General features: G+C 38.3%; 3 protein-coding genes across 7 annotated transcripts; 1 reads left to right on the top strand and 2 right to left on the bottom strand.

The window, feature by feature from the left end:
- Positions 9,197-9,970, top strand: LOC18781400 (thiol protease SEN102). Its single transcript, XM_020558728.1, has one exon. It carries the CDS (start codon positions 9,361-9,363, stop codon positions 9,808-9,810), a length of 450 nt encoding a protein of 149 aa, XP_020414317.1. The 5' UTR covers positions 9,197-9,360; the 3' UTR covers positions 9,811-9,970.
- Positions 9,644-12,529, bottom strand: LOC18779797 (pentatricopeptide repeat-containing protein At1g06270). Of its 4 annotated transcripts, none has more exons than XR_002270543.1 (3): positions 12,294-12,490; positions 10,321-11,578; positions 9,644-9,721 (listed from the first exon to the last, which is right to left on the bottom strand). XR_002270543.1 is itself a non-coding variant. In XM_020558727.1 (3 exons), exon 3 carries the CDS (start codon positions 11,506-11,508, stop codon positions 10,477-10,479), a length of 1,032 nt encoding a protein of 343 aa, XP_020414316.1. In that variant the 5' UTR covers positions 11,509-11,578; positions 12,057-12,146; positions 12,294-12,491; the 3' UTR covers positions 9,910-10,476. The 4 variants fall into 4 exon arrangements, 3 of the variants coding, with proteins under 3 accessions (XP_020414316.1, XP_020414314.1, XP_020414315.1); XM_020558727.1 differs by lacking the exon at positions 9,644-9,721 and adding an exon at positions 12,057-12,146 and having other exon boundaries at positions 9,910-11,578; positions 12,294-12,491; XM_020558725.1 differs by lacking the exon at positions 9,644-9,721 and having other exon boundaries at positions 9,910-11,578; positions 12,294-12,529.
- LOC18778919 (glucosidase 2 subunit beta) lies at positions 13,266-15,951 on the bottom strand. Of its 2 annotated transcripts, none has more exons than XM_020558943.1 (6): positions 15,766-15,951; positions 15,476-15,589; positions 14,833-14,928; positions 14,047-14,241; positions 13,865-13,968; positions 13,266-13,758 (listed from the first exon to the last, which is right to left on the bottom strand). In XM_020558943.1, exons 1-6 carry the CDS (start codon positions 15,866-15,868, stop codon positions 13,735-13,737), a joined length of 636 nt encoding a protein of 211 aa, XP_020414532.1. In that variant the 5' UTR covers positions 15,869-15,951; the 3' UTR covers positions 13,266-13,734. The 2 variants fall into 2 exon arrangements, with proteins under 2 accessions (XP_020414532.1, XP_020414531.1); XM_020558942.1 differs by having other exon boundaries at positions 13,836-13,968.

A 19,303-nucleotide genomic window follows, 5' to 3' on the forward strand; every position in this document is an offset into this window, starting at 1 on the left:
GGACAACATTTTTTGGTCGGAAAAAACACTATTACCGAGGAAATTTCAGGGCCCTCGGAAAATGTTTGTCGGTAATGACCTTTTTTTTTGTAGTGTGTGAATGAGTATCTGATGCCTGTCATAGTGTATAACTTTCCCAACGTGAATCAAATCTTTTATCAATTTTGACTTGTTGGGACTTTTGGTGTAATTGAAGTACTCCCTTTCCTTTTTTGGATAGAGCCTTATTACTAAGAAGGAAAAAAAGAAAAAAAGAAAAAAATTGCCATCAGAACAGGGACATGCCAACCCCATGCAAATTAGCTATTATGTACGGTCAGCATAATATGTCAGGTTAGTACACATAATTGGAAGATTCATTATAAATAATAAGTTGCATGCGTATGCATACTTACGAGACTAAGGCGCATTGTGCATATGTAAGTAAGAATTTTCGCGAACTCCATAAATGTGGGTGAAAGTGTTGTTTTTCGAGATGGTCTTGTTGCTGCCATTGATAGAAGTTGGTGTCAAATTGTGGTTGAAGGTGACTCTAACTTGTTACTGACAGTGTCTTAAAAAAGTTCATCCCCTTTGGAGCATCCAACAAATTATTCAGAATATTTGGCTACTTAACTCTTCTGCTGTTTATGTCCGCTTCCAGTATGTGTTTAGAGAGGCAAACTTCACGGCAGATGCGGTTGCTAAGCTGGACCATGGGCTTTCATCGCAAGTTTGTTGGGAGCTTGGTCTTCCCTTATCAATTTGCTTCCCCTTTTATTTCGACCTCTTCGGGCATTTTTATCCTAAGGGCTTTGTTTTGTAATTTTCTTTTTCCGTATATAAAAAAAAAAAAAAAGGTAAGAATTTTCGCGCCCAAACGATACCAAGTAAATGATCAATGTTAGTTACCTAGTAGAAAAACAATTGTACATGTATCATGTGGTGTAGTTACATACTCTTTGGCTGGCCCCCCTTAGTAATAATCTAGCTACATATATATGTACGTACTGGACATATACACCAAGTAGAACAAAACGCTTTGTCACGAAAAGGACGCAAGCAGTCAGCAGGCTAGTGCATGAGCGTGGGAAGCACGGCACTTGTCTTTGTCATGCATGACACAAAAAAGCTTTACTTTGTACGCAAGGTCTATTCACAAAGCCTGATCTCTCTCAGTTAGCTTAATTACATTACATTCAAGCCTGATCTTTCTTATCCAAGATGTTCATAGAGAGGCTAATGGTGTAGCGCATAGACTAGCCAAATCATCAGCATATCTGTGGGGGCTTGTTGCATGTGGCAATGGGTTTCCCATATAATCTTGCTAGCTTCTGTTCACTATACACGTTTCATGGACAATGACTTTGCCAGAGTATTTAAGTGCAAAAGTGAGTGATCCTTGCAATGGCAGGTGAGATGGATCATATTGCACATGACATGATTGGGGGAGAGTTCTGTTCATACTTTCCAATATTTACTCACCCAATTATATTTCTTTCTAATCAGTGACAAACTCCCAATAACTTTTCATATATACTTCAAATTATTTACTATTGTTATAGAAACAAAATAAGCAAGAGAGAAATGTTTGAGGGTTTTTTTTTATTTATTAAACTCTTATTTTATAGGTAACCAAGTGACTAAATAGGTCATCAAGTCTCTAGTTATATATATCAAATAGAACCCTAAGCATATTACTAAGATGATTTATCTTAAATAAATACGTTTTCAATATAATAAATATTAGATGTAATTGAATGGCATCAATATAATAACATTTACACTCTCTTTGAATGTTCACACATCAATGATAAGTAGTGTCGCCCTTGATAGGGGCAGTCAATGCGACTACCCTGGGCTCATTGTCCAGGGGGCCCAAATTTATTTTTATTTTTATTTTATTTATAAAGACGTATATTATATTCATTATATATTGTTTTAATATATATATATATATATATTAAAGTAACATGGGTTGTTTCAACTCTTTTAAGCTCTAACTGATTGCAAATTTGGAAGTTTTAAGTTTGTTGTTGTGGAGGGGGATTTCTCAAATTCTAAGTTATGTTGTTCTTTGTTTATTATTTGAAGTATTAAAATTTCATCGGATTTCCTTGTACTATTTCTGATTTCAAGTAGTAATGATTCCTGAAAAAACAACAATCTGGAAGTCAAAAAAGAAAAAGGAAATGATTGAATTGTTACAAGTATTTATCTTGTTTACGCATTAGATTTAAATATATCAAGAGTAGCCTCTTATTATAAATTTTTATATATTGAAATTTGAATTTATATAATTTATTTTTCATGAATGTTAAATTTTTAGTTAATTTGAATAAGTTAAATGTTGATTAAAAAATAAGAGTGAGTCTAGCACTTAGTGAAAAAAAAAAATTATATATAGGGGCCTAATTTGTTTACATTTGCCCTGGGCCCTGAAAAATTCAGGATTGGCCCTGATGATAAGTTGCATGATTAAAACATTTGCTAGGGAAACTCAATGGGAGAAAGCCATAGTGAAGGGAAAATACTACAACCTTGGACTGGATCATTGACATCATATTGGGTGCGCTTATTGTTGTCTCGTTCACAGGAAAACTACATGGGATAAAAGCCTGGTCAGAGGAAAAAAAATAAAAATATATACAGTGCACATATATGTTTGATACGTACTTTGGGTTGATTGATATCTCTTCCTCCCTAAAGCTCATGTGTATATAGAAGAAATCTAAAAATTATAGATTATCTTGCAATAAGGTTTGTTTGGCTTCGGACTTTTGACTTTCTAAAGCTCATGTGTATAGAAGAAATTTGCTACCCTCCTTGATGAAACCTTCTTTGATTTGGGATATACAATTATCATTTTATACATGATTGTTGGAGTATTGGTTGTTAAAAACAGATCATAAGTGCTTGAGGTATAGAAGAAATTTGCTACCCTCCTTAGAGCAAGCCCAGCGCAGGACCCAATCCGGGGGAAAGGGCCCCTAGGCGAGCCCGAAGGCCGCAGCCAAAGCAGCCTGGGCAAGTTGTGGGTCCCACGAGCCCGGGCAGGCCCAAGGGCAAAAATCGACTGGGCTCGAGCCCGAGTTAGGTGACGCCAGCGCTGACGTCACCACACGCAGGCTCCAATGGTAACCTGCCACGTGTCAACACCGGGTGGCTCCGATTGGTTTTTTTCCAGAAATCCTACGGTTCTCATTTTTTTGGCCAAAAAAATTTCCTAAAAAATCCTAAAAAATTCTAGAATTTTTTTTTAAAAAAAAACCAAAAAAGTATGTATTTTTTCCCTATAAATACCTAACCATTTTATCTACTTTCAACACCAAATCTTCATACAATTTCTTCTCCATACAATATTTTCTACTCTCCACTCACATTATTCATTTTCCACACCAATTCTCCATACAAACTCATCTCCTTCCAATATTTTTACTCTGTACTCATATTTTCCACTTTCCACACCAATTCCATACAAACTCTTCTCCTTCCAATATTTTTTACTATCCACTCACATTTTTGTACTACTTTCCATTTGTAGAAAATAAACAAATGGCATCTTCTATCGAAATCGGAGGCTCGTGGTCAACCCAGGAAGATATTGCGTTGTGCGAGTCTTGGGTGAACGTTAGTCATGACCCTATCACGGGCAATGAGATGAAGTTCCATCATATGTGGAGCAAAATTCATGGAGAATTTTGTCAAAGATCGGGTTCCATTCGGACCGAAATGGCTTTGTCTAATAGATGGAAACTTCTAAACAAAGAGTTAGGAAAATGGAGAAATGCCTTGACAAAAGCAAGGGAGAACATTCGGAGCGGTCAAAATCTTTCCGATGAGGTAAAATATTTTTAATTGCCATTTTAATCAATTTAATGTAACTTTTTTTTTATTGCATATTCTATTTCTTTTTGTTGCACAATGTTTATTTTATTTTTGCATTTCCTAATTGGCTTTATTTATTTACATAATCAATTTTATTCTTGCATTTCAAAATAGTTTATAATTTCATGCATAATCTTTATTTTTGTTTTTGCATTTTCAATTTGTCTATATTTATTTACATAATCAATTTTATTCTTGCATTTCAAAATAGTTTATAATTTCTTGCATTGTATATTTTTTTAATGCACGTCCAATTATTTATTTTGAATAGATCATACAAGCACAAATGTGGTTCGGTGCCACGGGGCAAGGGAAAAAAAGTTTTGTGCATTTCGAATGTTGGGAAATTGTCAAGGATTGTTCCAGATTCAAAATTATTCCTACCGCACCCCCGGTTGTGTTGCATGAGACGCCGCTCCACGAATCGCCATCAACCGATTCGCCATTGGACTCCCCAATGGAAACGGAGTCACCACTCCCACGTCCGCCGAGACCTATTGGGAGAAAGGCGGCAAAGGCCAAGAGAGGGGCCACTTCGAACATTGATTGTGTTCAAATATTCGAGCAAATAGCTAAGAACAACTCTCTAAGATATGAGAGAGACTTGAAGAGAGATGAAGCGGACAAGACACTATTGGAAGCCTTTGCAATTGAAAAGCAACATGCAAAAGAAAAAGACGACGATGAGAGAGAGATGAAAATCATGGCCATGGATACGAGCCATATGTCTCCTGAAACAAAGGCCTATTGGAAGCATAAACGAAGGGATGTGATGAGAAGAAAACTTTTCCATGACGACGGACCTAGCAATACGGATTGGCTAAATGATGAAAACCATTAGATTGTATTGTTGTATTTTTTTATAATTGTTGTATTTTTTTTAAATTGTTGTATTATCCTTTAATTTGTTGTATTGTTTCTTTTTTATTCAATCAAAAAAGCATTCTATAATTGGACTATTTATTAAAAACATTTGAGCATTCATCACAAAGATTAATTAAAAACAAACCTTCATTTATTGCAAATAACACACAAAACAAACCATACATAAAAGCATAATAATAAAAAAGACCTCGCAATAATTCCACAAAACACCACACACAAAAACAAAGCATAATTAAAAAACAAAGCATATTCCAAACAAAGCACGAATCTAGCCTTCATTCATTGTGATTGCCTTTCATCTGCCACAAGTGCTCGATCAAGTCAACTTGACGTCTTTCGTGAACATATGAAGATTGCATTTCTTGATAACGATCAATCATGGGGTTGTTGAATCGACCATCCCGAAGTAACGGTTCGGGCTCCATTGGTAGTCCATTTGGTCCCATCGGCCTTTCATATATTCTTGTCAACGCCGTGTTCATAGGATCGGGTTCAAACACCTCTGGAGCATCGTAGTCATACTCATCCTCCACAATCATGTTGTGGAGGATGATGCAAGTCATCATAATACTCCGCAGCACCTCCTCATCTAGCATCCGAGCAGCACCCCTAATAATTGCCCAACGAGCTTGCAAGATACCGAAACACCTTTTCACGTCTTTCCTGTAGCCTTCTTGAAAGGCAGCAAAGCTTCTTTCCTTCTCAGATCGGGGATTCGGAATTGTTTTCACGAATGTCGTCCACCTAGGATAAATTCCGTCGGCAAGGTAGTACGCACCAGAGTATACGGTATTGTTGATTTGGTATGTGACCTGAGGGAAATGACCTCGCAATACCTCGTCGAACACCGGGGATTGACCAAGGACATTGAGGTCATTCTGAGATCCGGCAACCCCGAAAAAGGCATGCCAAACCCAAGTGTCGAATGAAGCTACGGCCTCCAAAATGATACTTTTTTGGCCCTTCCGATTCTCATACTCTCCTTGCCACGCAGTAGGACAATTCTTCCACTGCCAATGCATGCAATCGATGCTTCCGATCATCCTTGGGAAACCTCGAGCCTCGCCTTTTTGTAGAAGCCTTTGCAGGTCCCTCGGAGTGGGTTTGCGAAGGTACTCCCTCGTGTACAAATTTTCCACTGCATCACAGAATCTCACCAAGCACTCTAGGATAGTAGATTTTTCCATCCTTGCAATCTCATCTACCTGCTCTGCAGATGCCCCATAAGCAAGCATCCGCAAAGTAGCTGTAAGTTTTTGCTCCAGGATAAGACCCAAAACTCCAACAGCATCATGCTTTTGAATGAAGTATGTGTCGTAATTACAAATATCATGCATGATTTTTTGGAACAAATGTGGCTGCATTCTATATCTCTCTCGAAACTTAGAAACTGGATATAACGAATTTGGGATAAAGTAATCCTCCAAGAGATTCTTACCCCGAGACTCTCTGCGTCTGTCCACATTCGGGGCACGACGACGATGGTGTTGGCTTGATTGATTCATCATACACACCGCCGCTGCTACAAGCATTTCCTCCTCTTCTTCATCGGCGTCCCGATCTTCTTCCTCACGTCTACGCTGGATTTCTTCACATTCTTTCTGTTGCCTCTCCAACACCCTCCTGAAGTTTGACATTGAGAGTATAATGTGTTTTGTAAAATCTGAGAAATGAAGGAATATATAAGAGATGGTGTGAGATGAGTGGTGTTGATGGTGTAGTTTTATAGAGGGATTCAGAAGATAGAGATGACACGTGACACAATTTTAGAGGGTGAAAATCTTATCTGAAATCTGAGATCACTATTTGTAAAAAAATATCTGAAAATCTTATCAGACATGGGACACGTGGCACAATTTTAGAGGGTGAAAATCTTATCTGAAATATGAGATTATAATTTTTTAAAAATATCTGAAAATCTTATTTGACATGGGACACATGGCACAATTTTAGAGGGTGAAAATTTTATCGGAAATCTGAGATTATAATTTTTATTAATGAATATCCGAAAATTTTATCTGGAATAAAACACGTGGCAACCGAGATTCTCATCCGAAAATCTTATCCGAAAATTTAATTACAAAAGATTATCAAAATTAATGATTTAAAGTATAAAAAAATAAAAAATAAAGTACAATGAATAGTAATTGCCCTAGACTTTACCCTCATGGGTGGAACCACAAATGGAAAGGCTGACACTATTCACGTAAATAGTGGCAGCCCTTGTTTGCCCTTGCCTTAGACTTTGCCCTCATGGGTGGAGTTGCTCTTATGAAAACAGATCACAAGGCATAAAGTGAAGCGTTTTATACACTGTCAAGTACGGCGTAAGCCTCACCACGTTGAGGTGTAAGAATTCTGTTCTGTCTTGATGACCTTGACTGCGCCTCGCTACGCCTTTTCGGTGAAATGTTCCGTGTGGCATGTGGAAGCCGCCTCGTCGCAGAAAGGCGTACATTTTTCGGTGAAATTCTCTGGTGGCATGTGTAAGCCACCCTCCCAGAAAGGCTCGCCTCATGAGCGCTGTACACTGGTTGGAGTTTTTTGGCGCTTGAGAGGGCAGATATGCTAGTTTGGCTGGCTTGTTCAACAATATACAAATTTTAAAACTATCTGTGGATCTCCAATTCAGTTTTCATTTTACAAATGTACAAATCTAGAACCAATCGACAAGCTAAAGCTGAAGTTACAAAACACGATAACAAAAAAATCACCATCCTGCGACCAACTAGTTCTTAATCCACTCGTATTTCTTCTTTGAATCTACGTTAAGTTTCAAGTTGAAATCCATCCCATATTGATTAAAGAAAAACCCCCCATCTTTGCATAACACTTCATGCCCATCCATCTACCTCCGACAGACTGGCACACAATCTCAAAGAACAGAGTCACGACTAGGGTGTAATTACTTTGTTGTACATTACTTGGAAAATAATTTATATTACCTACACTTCAGATAGAAAAAACACCACTACAAGTTCTCATTCAAATATCATGTCGTCACTCAATTCCTTATGTGTTGGGAGATTTAGCATGATCACAGCTTTTGCATGAACCTTAGCTTAATCACTTGTTAACTCCACTCGTACATGAATCTCCTTGGGACAAATTTTGTTGTTTTGGACCGAATATTGGTTTGGTGCACAATATGAGTATTAACACCCGTAACGATAAAAGTATTTGTATCATCTCAACTCGATCGCTATCTAATGTGCCATTTGTCTAACAGAGAATGATCTCGATTAAAGAAATGATACATTAGATGGTCAGCAGAAATAGTACAAAATAGCAACATTCAGTCCGTAGGTTTGCATATTTAACACATCACTACAATATAACAAACTTTCCTTAACAAATTCATAAGCACCAAAGACGTGAACAAAACAATGCTTCTAAACTAACTTGAGTAGTAGTAGTATAAACAAGGCCGGAACTAAAATACCTAGAAAATGCAAACTTGAAATCCAGATTGCACTTGAGAATATCTACAAGCAAACATCTTAGGTATAAGATAGTCCCATTCTTCACCAGCATTCCAAAGGGAGCCATGGAGACATCTATGGTGTTGACGCGTGCTAGCTTAACATTTTTAATGGTTTGGATTTTCTGTATATCATCTACAGCATGTTCCGAAACGTACAAGCCTCTAAGGACAGACCCGAAAGCTATGAAGGAGAGGTACGAAAGGTGGCTGCAAAAATATGGCCGGATATATAAAAATAGAGAGGAAGCGGCATACCGTTTTGGGGTTTACAAATCCAACATCGAGTTTGTTGATTTCGTAAATTCTCAAAATCTATCATACAAACTCACTGACAACAAATTTGCAGATATCACAAACTTAGAGTTTACAAAAACCTTCATGGGTTTCCAAACTAGGAGTCATCCAAAAACGAAGTTCAGTTATGACAAGGATGAGGAACTTCCGACTGCAGTGGATTGGAGAAAGCATGGTGCAGTAACTCCAATCAAGAATCAAGGCCAATGTGGTATAAATTGAAATAGGCATTCAAAAAATGGATGCTCATTATTTTTCTCTCCTTTATTGCGCTCCTGAACTAGATGTTTGCTATGGTTTTTTTAATTCAGTTTTGACTTATAATAATTTTCCACTAGAAGATGGATTAGTTATTATATGCTACATGTGGAAATATGATTTCTTGATTTTAGACACATCCCTGAGCTTTCTTCACACAACCAAAAAGACAGGGTAAATATGTACTTTTCTAGATTTAGGTTCAAACTTATTTAGAATTACTCAACCATGAAAATGTATATTCTATCACATTCCAAGTAAACACCAAGACGCCCAAGCCTTAAATTCAATTTTGGCTTTATGATATACACACAATTATTAAAAATTGGGTTTGTAGGTATTACTTACATGTCCTTGTTGTTCCGCTTGCTGAATAGGAAATATTGCAGATTAAGTAGCAACCTCTCATAGTATTACACTTTCAATACACAGGAAGTTGTTGGGCATTTTCTGCAGTAGCAGCTGTGGAAGGCATTAACCAAATCAAAACTGGAAAATTGGTGTCACTATCAGAACAAGAGCTTGTGGACTGCGATGTCAAAACTGGGAATGAAGGCTGCAATGGTGGATACATGGAAAAAGCGTTTAGTTTCATAAAAGATAACGGACTCTCCACTGAAAAGGATTATCCTTACAAAGGATCAGATGGCATATGTGATGAAGATAGTTTGAAAAACAGTGCTGTGAACATAAGTGGCTATGAAAGCATACCTGCCAATAGTGAGAAAAGCCTCCAAGCAGCAGTTGCACACCAACCTGTCTCTGTTGCAGTTGACGCTGCCGGTTATGCTTTTCAATTCTATTCTTCAGGTACCTTCACTGGCCAATGTGGAAAGAATCTCAACCACGGGGTCACAGCAGTCGGCTATGGGGAAGATAGTGGTAAAAAGTACTGGATTGTAAAGAATTCTTGGGGTCCTGACTGGGGTGAATCTGGTTATATAAGAATGACACGTGATTCGGTTGATAAGAAAGGTACCTGCGGCATTGCCATGCAGGCTAGCTACCCTGTTAAGGGTTGAGCAGTGTTGATGGGAAATTAACCTTTTCTAGAAGTACAATAGAAAGGTAGCTAAACAAGTTCCTTTCATATAGTAATTTCATGTAAAATCAAGGTAAAATATGCAAGTGTGGAATTCCAATAAATAACAAGTAAGGTTTATATTATACAAAGAAAAGAGGGAAAAAAAAAAAAGGAACAACAAAGGCCACCCAAAACACAGGTCATTTCAAAAGGAGAAGAGAACTACTATTGAAGATGTTAGCAAAATCGTTGTATAAGAAACTTCGTTTCAATGGAAAAAGAAGAGCATTTCTTATTCTCTCAATCCCACCTTCATTCTCTCAACTAAAAATAAATTATTTAAATTTTGTTGATAATTGTTTACATTTATAGTGCTAATTTAAAATTCTGTTACATTTGGGTCCAGAAAAGTTTAAACATGCAAATTTGTTCAGTTGTAAGAAGAAGTAATTTTTCATCTCAAACACTATTTGGCCTTTGTATGGAGAATTAACCACCATGAATTTACCATCAAATTACAACAGACTTTTAAGAAGCTGAACTGCAGAACAAAGCAACATTGAACAAGCCAGCTCTTCTGTGCGACATAGGCAATGGTCTGAGTACCAGCTCCCTTCTATGCAAAGAACTCCAATCCATGGACCCAAAGAATAAATACAAGGAGCTAAGACCTCAACTCTCCAAATCTTTGCCTCACAGAACAAGCCAGCTTCCATTCACCAGCACCAGCCAACCTCTCAACAACCTTCTGCCTGGTCCTAATATAAGGTATAAAACCTCTCTCCGTCATCCCCATCACCACTTTCCCCGCCAAAATATACTCACCACAATCCAAGCACCCATTAACCACCAACTCATAGCTCTCAAAGCCGACAGGGTAGCCATCCCTCTCTAAGAACTCAATCATCTCAACTGCTCTCCATATATTTCTGTTTGCTCGCAATGCTGCTGCCACTTTTGCAATCGTCCCCTGCCTTGGTGTCAACCCAACTTTCTCTACCATTTGCTTAATCATATCTATTGCCTCAGCTGTTCTTCTGACAGTGCACATTGCACCAATTACCGTGTCAAAACTCTCCAAATCAGGAACACATCCTGCCCTACTCATTTCCTTTAAGACTTTCACTGCCTCATTCAACTGATCAACAGAACACAAAGACGATATAAGGTAGTTGCATGTACCACAGTCCGGATGATATCCAATTGACTGCATTTCTAATAGGATCTTAGAGACAGAGTGAGATTCATTCCGGCAGTTCAGCCAAGCAGAAGAGAGGAGAAGAAGGGTTTGGGGGACAGGAATGCAACCAGAGCGAAGAGTTCGTTGGAGGATGGCAAGAGCAAGAGGGAAGGGATTGGAGCATTGCAATGTAAAGGACAGGAGGTAGGAATAGGCAATCTGACCCCGAGAGCGAGGTCTTAGAGGGATGAAAGACTGCAAAATTTCATCAACCACTTGCGTTCTAAGGTTGTGGGGAAAGGATGAAAGGAATGAGAAAGGATTTGGGTTTTGGCAAGCTTGAGCAGAGGATTTGAGAAGATCGGGAATTTTCTGGTAAGTTTTGGCTTCAACCGCATTTTTTATAGTTTCTTGGAGCATCTGTGATGAAGAGATTGAGTAGATGGAACAATATTGGAGGAGACGACAATGTAGAGGAAGAAAGGATCTGCAAAACTTTGCTGCTCTGATAGCCATGTTGTACTTCTAGAGTGTAAGACATCAACATTTGCAAGACATTGGAAGCATCTGGATTACAAAAGGAAACCTGAAGAATTTGATCATTGCAACAATGTTAACATAAGGTAGCTGGAGAATTGATGACATGGTCAGCTTTTCACGTACTGAAGATGAAACCTAAATATATAGAAGTGTTAACATCTGGATTACAAAATGAAACCTAAAGCTGGGAACCAAATAACTTGGATAACTTTTCACAGATTTGAAGATTACCAATATATATCGAAAAGAGAGCATTGGTATATTAAATTGATGAACGAATTTGAAGATTTTGGGTCCAATTTAAGATATAAAAGTTACTTGTAAATCAACATCTTACTCTGTTAAGTACATGAATCTCAGAAAGCTTTGCTCACTAATAATCAAAATAATACTGGCATAGGCAATTCCCCTAATCTACAAGCACGTTTTACCTCTTATCTCAATCATGGGCCATGGCTAACTACAATATAAGCTAAAACCAATGTAAATGCCATTGCTACTTTCAAAATGACCTACACACTCACATTAACTTATTTCAAGATAATATATATGGCATTAACATAAGCTGCCCTTCACACTCCTTGTCCTTTCAAATACCTCAATCCAAACGGAGCCTAAGAAAATTGATTACACAAAGATTAACAAAAAGAAGAGAACAAAAAAAAAAGAAAAAGAAGCCCATTTCTCTCATAGGAATATTGTCAAACAGGAAACGTGCATTCAATGAACAATAACATTCAGCGACAAATAGCAGAGCATACCAGCATCACCAAGCCTGGAAATGGGTTACAAAGAACTTGCTGGTTTTCTTACTTCATGATTTCTAATGCTGCTAGAGTGCGCACAATGTTCATTTCTGATTAAGATCTTCATGCTTTTAGTAATGCTGGCAAAGATTTCGGTATGGAGACAGGTTGAAGTTTAACCCCAAATCGGGTCGAATTAGGGCTGGCCCATTCTAAATGGGTTCGAAATCCGTAGCTAGTGGACTTTGGGTGCAGTCCAACAACTTTGTTTCGTGTTTTTTTTAAATAAAAAAATTTATTTTATATATATTTACAAACTACAAGATGTTTAGAAAACTAAGCCACCGTAATGAGTCAGTGATCGAACTCATCAAAAATATATATTATTCTCAAATTTATATAAACTGAATCGAGAATTCATAACTAAGTGGAAACAATTACTATTTGACCAAAAGATACTGGTTGATTTTAAGAGTAAGAAAATGAACTCCAAATAATTAACAAAAAGAGAGTGAAAGGACACTTTTTTTTTTCTTTTTAATTGATCAGTCGGGGTTGGGAGTTTCAAACTTGGAGCATTTTCCAACATTGGAAAAAGAAGTACATACCACTGTACCAAGTGCTAGTTGGTAAAACAACACTTTCCTTTATATATGATTCAAACAAAGTGAGGTATGAGTTGCTACAAATTATATTCAGAAAGTTATTAGTATATATGTAATTTGCTCAAATAATGTATAGGTTGATGTTTTTCAAAACCAATTTCTCTATTAAATCCCCTCAACATGCAGTCAACATTTGCTCTGTATTCTTAGAACCACTTTTGATCCTTCCTCACTGCAAAAACTTTGACACATACTTAGAAAAGTTGATGCTAATTTTCTCTACAGCCAAGCTTCCTGAAAGGTGGGAAACTATGAATTCTTCTTCTTTCTTAGTAACACCAGGACTCATTCCTTCTTTAAGACAAAAACGAAAACGAAGGACTTGTTGCAACTTATGTATAGATCATTATAAAACTTTCCATATCTTTCGTTGTATACACAGAGCATTATGTGTAAATCATTCGTTGCCTAAATAGAACATCTTTCAAGGTTCAAGGCAAACAAGAAGAGTTGCCCCTAAGAATAGATTTTGAATTAGGAAAATTTCTATTTTACAGGCTCAGATACAACTTCGAGCATACTTTTATTTATGCCAAGTGGATCATCGATGACAGGAACCCCTACGGCATCTTGTAAAGTGTGTGTTAAGCTTCATGTCCATTAGCATGCATTTGCCGGACGAAAAAATACGTGCACAGTTGTAAACTCTTGCTATAGAACTTTTGGATCAGTGTGAAGCTTCCCAAAACTTTGTAAATCTGAGGCTCTTTTAAGGAACAATAAACCCTCCTAGGCAAGTCAACTTCATGTATTGAAATCCTTAGACATACTTGGAGGAACCCATTAGAAAATCAGCCATCATGCTGGTATAAAACCTGAGAAAATATTACAAAATCCCATTTTTGTAAGGTATTGATGAAATTATAACTGGAGAAGTCGTGGATAGTATTACCAAAAGCAGAATAACAAATGTTGAATTACTTTGTGGTGACGCCTTCTTTTAGATCTGGCACGACGACGGAGTATCCGGAAAACCACGACAACAATAGTAATAACTACTTGTATGATTATTAATATCTTCAAACCTGGAAACACAGAAGCATCAACTAATGTTTACATGTAATTTCAGCTATACAAAAACATAGTCAGAAACAAGAGAATACCTTTTAGCTTCTGAATCAAGTCATCCAAACTAACTCCATTTTTGGCTTGTTTTGCACCGACATGCCCTAGATCCCCAACTAGACCCCCAACTCTTGAGAAGCGATGGTCAGTTTTGTACTCAATATTCCCGCCCATTATGCATGTGTTTGGACAATTGACACTACCATCATACTCGTCGCTTCCATCACAGCAATCTACAAAGATGGTGAATAACAACAGATATTGGAAGTGGACAACACAAGAAAACACTTAAGCATCATATATTAAAATACAAAGTAGGACTATATACAGAAAGCGTACACATGATGAGACCAGAAAAATTAGAGAAAAATTGGATTATTGCCATGGATTTTCTGGTCGTATTAGTGCAAAAATTTGTCTACTAGGCCAGCAAGACTTCTTGAATGGAGACCAAGGACCTGATATTAATAAGGAAGCAATAGGACTGAAGAATGCGGCCATGCCATACCAAGGAGCCATTTCATAAGAAATTCCACCATCCATTTCTGATTTGGTCCTCAATTGAACTGGCTTGCACAATGGATGTTATTCAAGTAAACACACCATCTTAGTCATCCAAAAACAATTGTAAAAAATTCTAATAATACCATTCACAGACCCACCAAGCAAGGCATCAACTCAATCCTATTTAAGGGAACATTCCCAGTATAAATTAAGCTGTTGACTCCATGAGCCATGTATAGCATACAATTAATTAAGAAAAGCCTAACTAGTTATGTGAACGAGCATTGAAGGAAAGAGGTAATCATACAGATGATACTTACCACAAAAATGATCGTTAACTCGAGATGAAAATAGGAATTGTGGTGTACTTCCTATATTTCTACAATAAAATTTGCCTGCAGGACAAGCGGAAGTTCCTGAAAATACAAAGAAGCCCAATTGAATCACCAAGACACAAACAGGGGGATCTGAAAAACTAAACATCCAGGGTAAACCTCAGCAAATGCAAACACAGAATGTATGAAAACCCAAGTAAAGTAGAAGTTTAGCATTATCACTAATCACTCAAGGTTGGACTCGACTCACTTACTGTCAAAATGGAAGCTGGATGCATCTGCTTCTACACAAATAAATCATACGAATTTGATGATTTGATGATTCACATTTTAAAAAACAAAATAAAGAAAGACAATTCAGGGACTTATGTGCAAATGGTTCCAAGAAAACATGAAATGAAATGCAATGGCTAACAACTAATCCAAGTGACGTGAGTTCAGGACATTCAAAGCGACCCAATAGGCAGTAAGTAATATGACATTAAAAACCTAAAAAAAAATTGAAACATGTGCAAGAGATATTATGAAAAGAAAGAAAATAAATAAACTCAAAAACTTGTACATCAGAAGAACCGAAAGTAATATATTAATGGCTGCACAGATTAAAACACGAAAAGAGTAACCATACCAGGCTCGTCGGTTCCGTCAACACAATCACAGAAATTGTCATTGAGGCGATCTCTGGTGAAGGACTTGGAGTTGTCCTTGCACTTGATCACTTCTGAAGCAAAGTACTGCTCATCTGCATCCACAGAAACCATTTCAATTCAATAATTTAAGAAGAAAATGATAAACGAGCATCTGGGTATGTCTCAAATGGCTCTCCAGACCCACTTACTATTGGGATTAAGAGACCCATCTCAAATTTTCTGCTTGTTTTGTGCAGAGAGTAACAGAGAGAGAGAGGGAGAGAATTACCGAGTGGGTGAACTCCAAGAAGAGGTGGTTTGGAGAGAGAGTGAACAATGGTGAAGGACGAGGCCAGAAGAAAACAGGTGATGAGTATAAAACTCGCATCCATGAGTTGGGTCTCCTTCACTTGAGGAAGGAAAACTTGTTATTGTGCTGAAACTGAAACACTGACTTCCAAAATGAAAGTTCCTTCCACTGTGAAAGTCAAGGTCAACGAAAAGCAGTCCCTAATTTTATACAAGAGCATTTTTTGGGTTAAAGTGTCCATAATTTTATTCGAGAGCATTTTATACGAAAGCATTTTTAGGAGTTATTCTCATCATATTTTTTTTTAACACTTTACATATGTTCATATATATAATCATGGTTCCATAAATAAAAAATAAAAAATAAAAAATTATTATATATATAGACATGTGTTAAATATTAAGAATGATGGCGATGATAGGCCAAAATAGTGAGCAAAAATATTTCCAATTTTATACACACTATTTGTTTACCCCAAAATTTTCATCCACACGGCCCGAAATTGGCCGCAGGATTGTTTGTGTGTTGTTGTTTGCTTAGGCGTGCCATGTAATGTAAAATGCGCACTAATATTGAGTTGATTTAAATTAGCTCAGGAACTAGCCAAATATATGTTCTTGTTAATGCATTAAGAACTCTTCACCTTTGAAAGTGGGAGAATTGTTCTATATTATTGAATAGAAACAATGGTTATTATATAACCTTACAAAGAAAGATAAACCAAAAAGCAACCCATGTTGTAACAACCCTAAACGTGGTAAAAGACTAAGTCAGATAATAAAAGAATCCCTCAACAATCGGGATTATTAAGCAAGGTACCAACAACCTGCTTATCTTATCCTAGAAAATAGAACAGCTTAAACAAAACGGCTAGTTCGTTCAACATCCTCCCTTAAACTGAATCTTTAAGATCAGTTTACTACAAAATCACTGCAGACTCCAAGCAAACCACGCATCTTTATGGAGCCGTCGCCCTTCAATGGCTTAGTCAAGATATTAGCTGCTTGTTCTTGACTTTGGCGATAACTAAGCTCTAGAACCTTATCCCTTGCTAAGTCATGGAGAAAATGAAATCGAACATCTATGTGCTTGCTTCTTCCATGCAGCACAAGATTGTTCGAAAGTTTGATTGCAGAACTGTTGTCACAATAAATTTTAGTTGGATCTTTCTGAGCACAACACAAATATTCAAACAACCTTCTTAACATAAACCTTGGCAAGCACATGCTGTAGCTGCAATAAATTTTGCTTCAGTCGTTGAAAGTGTCACCACCGGTTGCTTCTTTGAAGACCAAGACACAACTCCTAAGCTAAGCATAAAAACATAACCAATAGTACTTTTTCGATCATCTAAATCTCCTGCATAATCATTGTCACTAAATGCAATCAACTCCCCAACTTTTCCCTTCTTTTAAAACAAACCAAAACTAGTTGTTCCTTTAACATAGCGAAGCACTCTCTTTGCAGCTTGAAGGTGTGAAACTGTTGGTGACTCCATGTACCTACTAATGAGGCTAACTACATACATCAAGTCAGGTCGAGTGGCTGTTAGATACATGAGACTACTGTGGGAACCAAATTCTAGCCAAACCCTAGGTCAAATATTTCCTTCCATTTGGGGATTATTTGACCTAATTGGGAGTTATTCAATTTAATTGGGAGTTACCTGATTTAATTGGGATTGATTTGATTCCTATCTTAATTAGGGATTTGATTTAAATCAAATCCCTAATTAAGCCAATCTAGCCAAATCAGGAAAAATAATTCTTTTCCATCTACAAAATTATTCTTCTGGAACCCTAGCCTTAAAGGCCCCTATAAATAAATGGCTACGCATAAAGGTTGAGGTACGTCTAAATTCCTATATGAAACTCTGCATAAATTATCTCTCACAAACCCTAGCCGCCATACTCTTTCCTTCTCTTACACAAGGCTCCGACCACCACACACGGCTCCGGCCACTCGGTTCTCACCCTAGAGAGATCTCCATCCTATTGTTAGCTATTGTTTTTCCTACAAACACTAGACCTAACTTAGGCATCAGAGGGCGTTTGGCCAACACCCCCAGGGTGTGGTCATTTTACTCCGATTTGTTATGCAGGGAGAAAGAGAAGTGAAGAAGATGAAGGAATCTTCGGCGAATATTCTTGTGGGACGAAAATCGCTCCCACAGTTACCTACAATCTGTTTGTAAATAGTAGCATCTACCTTATTTTCACCTGAATTCTTCACTAACTTCACGCCAAGAACAATTGGATTATGAACCAGATTGCAATCCTTCATTTGAAACCTCTCAAGATCTTCAGATGCATACTTTTTCTGTCTAATCCACTGAAGCCTTCCAAACAACCATGATTGGAGCAAACGCCCTAGGAGCAAAACCACCGTGACTGTGTACTCCGGAATGGCTGAAACCTCGCTGTAACCGCACGGAACCGTGGCTGCCAACACCTTGCAGCTACCTCCTAATGCTGTGCAGCCACCTCCAGTTGCAGGAAATGCAGAACAGCCGCTGCAAACAGTTGCCGGAATTGCAGAATAGCCATTGCAGACAACTGCTGGAATTACAGAACAGCTGGCACATGGTCCGGTGACCGGCATGGCCTTACAGTCGCAAGCGCTGATTGCCGGAGCTGGTGTGCTGCACCATCCTGTCGTCGGAGCACAGTAGCAACAGCCCCACTCATCTACCAGATTTGCTGCACAGCCCCACGGCTACTTCAACGTCGCCCTAGTCTTGGAGCAGATCCATTCTCTATCTCCTTTGCAACCACACTTGACGTATGCACATGTGTACGCGTCTAATGGAGCCCTAACCCACATGCCGTTGGGCTTGATGCACACCACTCTACCTAACCCGCACAGTCAGGTGGACCATAACTCATGGGTCGATCAACTCACACAGAAGGTCGACGATCAAAATAACCTGATTGGCCTGCTACTTAAGCATATCAACTTGAATCAAGGCCCTAACCTTGGACCCCGTGACGAGGAGAATAGGATGCACCAGCATGTCGGCGAGCAATTCGAGAGGTCCCAGGCTACGGTCTGTACTCTGAGCCGTTCGAGGTTAGGTCCAAGGACCAATGTGCACGAGAGGCTAGGCTCACAGTCCAATATCCACACTCGCTTGGGCCTACAAAGAAGTATCTAATCTAGGCTGGAACCACAAGGAGCTCGAGTTCATGAGCAATCGCTTGACAAGGGTAACGATCGATGCCTACCAGCCCGCTTGAGGACCAACACACGGCGGCAAATTGTAAAGGAATCCTCACAAGCTTAACCTCCTAATTTGCCCCATAGGCAGGGCAACCAAGGGGATTGACCCTTGTAAGCTGAGGAGGAAGTTAGCCAGTCACGCTCGAGACACCGAAGACATCGACCTGAGCGACTAGCCTTACGGGTAGAAGATGTTGATCAACACCCACCAGCCTGCTCGAGGACCAACGAGCGGCGGCAAGCTGTAGATGAATCCTCGTAAGCTCAATCCCCTAATTTGCCCCACAGGCAAGGCGAC

Source organism: Prunus persica, chromosome G3, assembly GCF_000346465.2.
Source record: "Prunus persica cultivar Lovell chromosome G3, Prunus_persica_NCBIv2, whole genome shotgun sequence".
Taxonomy (NCBI): domain Eukaryota; kingdom Viridiplantae; phylum Streptophyta; class Magnoliopsida; order Rosales; family Rosaceae; genus Prunus; species Prunus persica.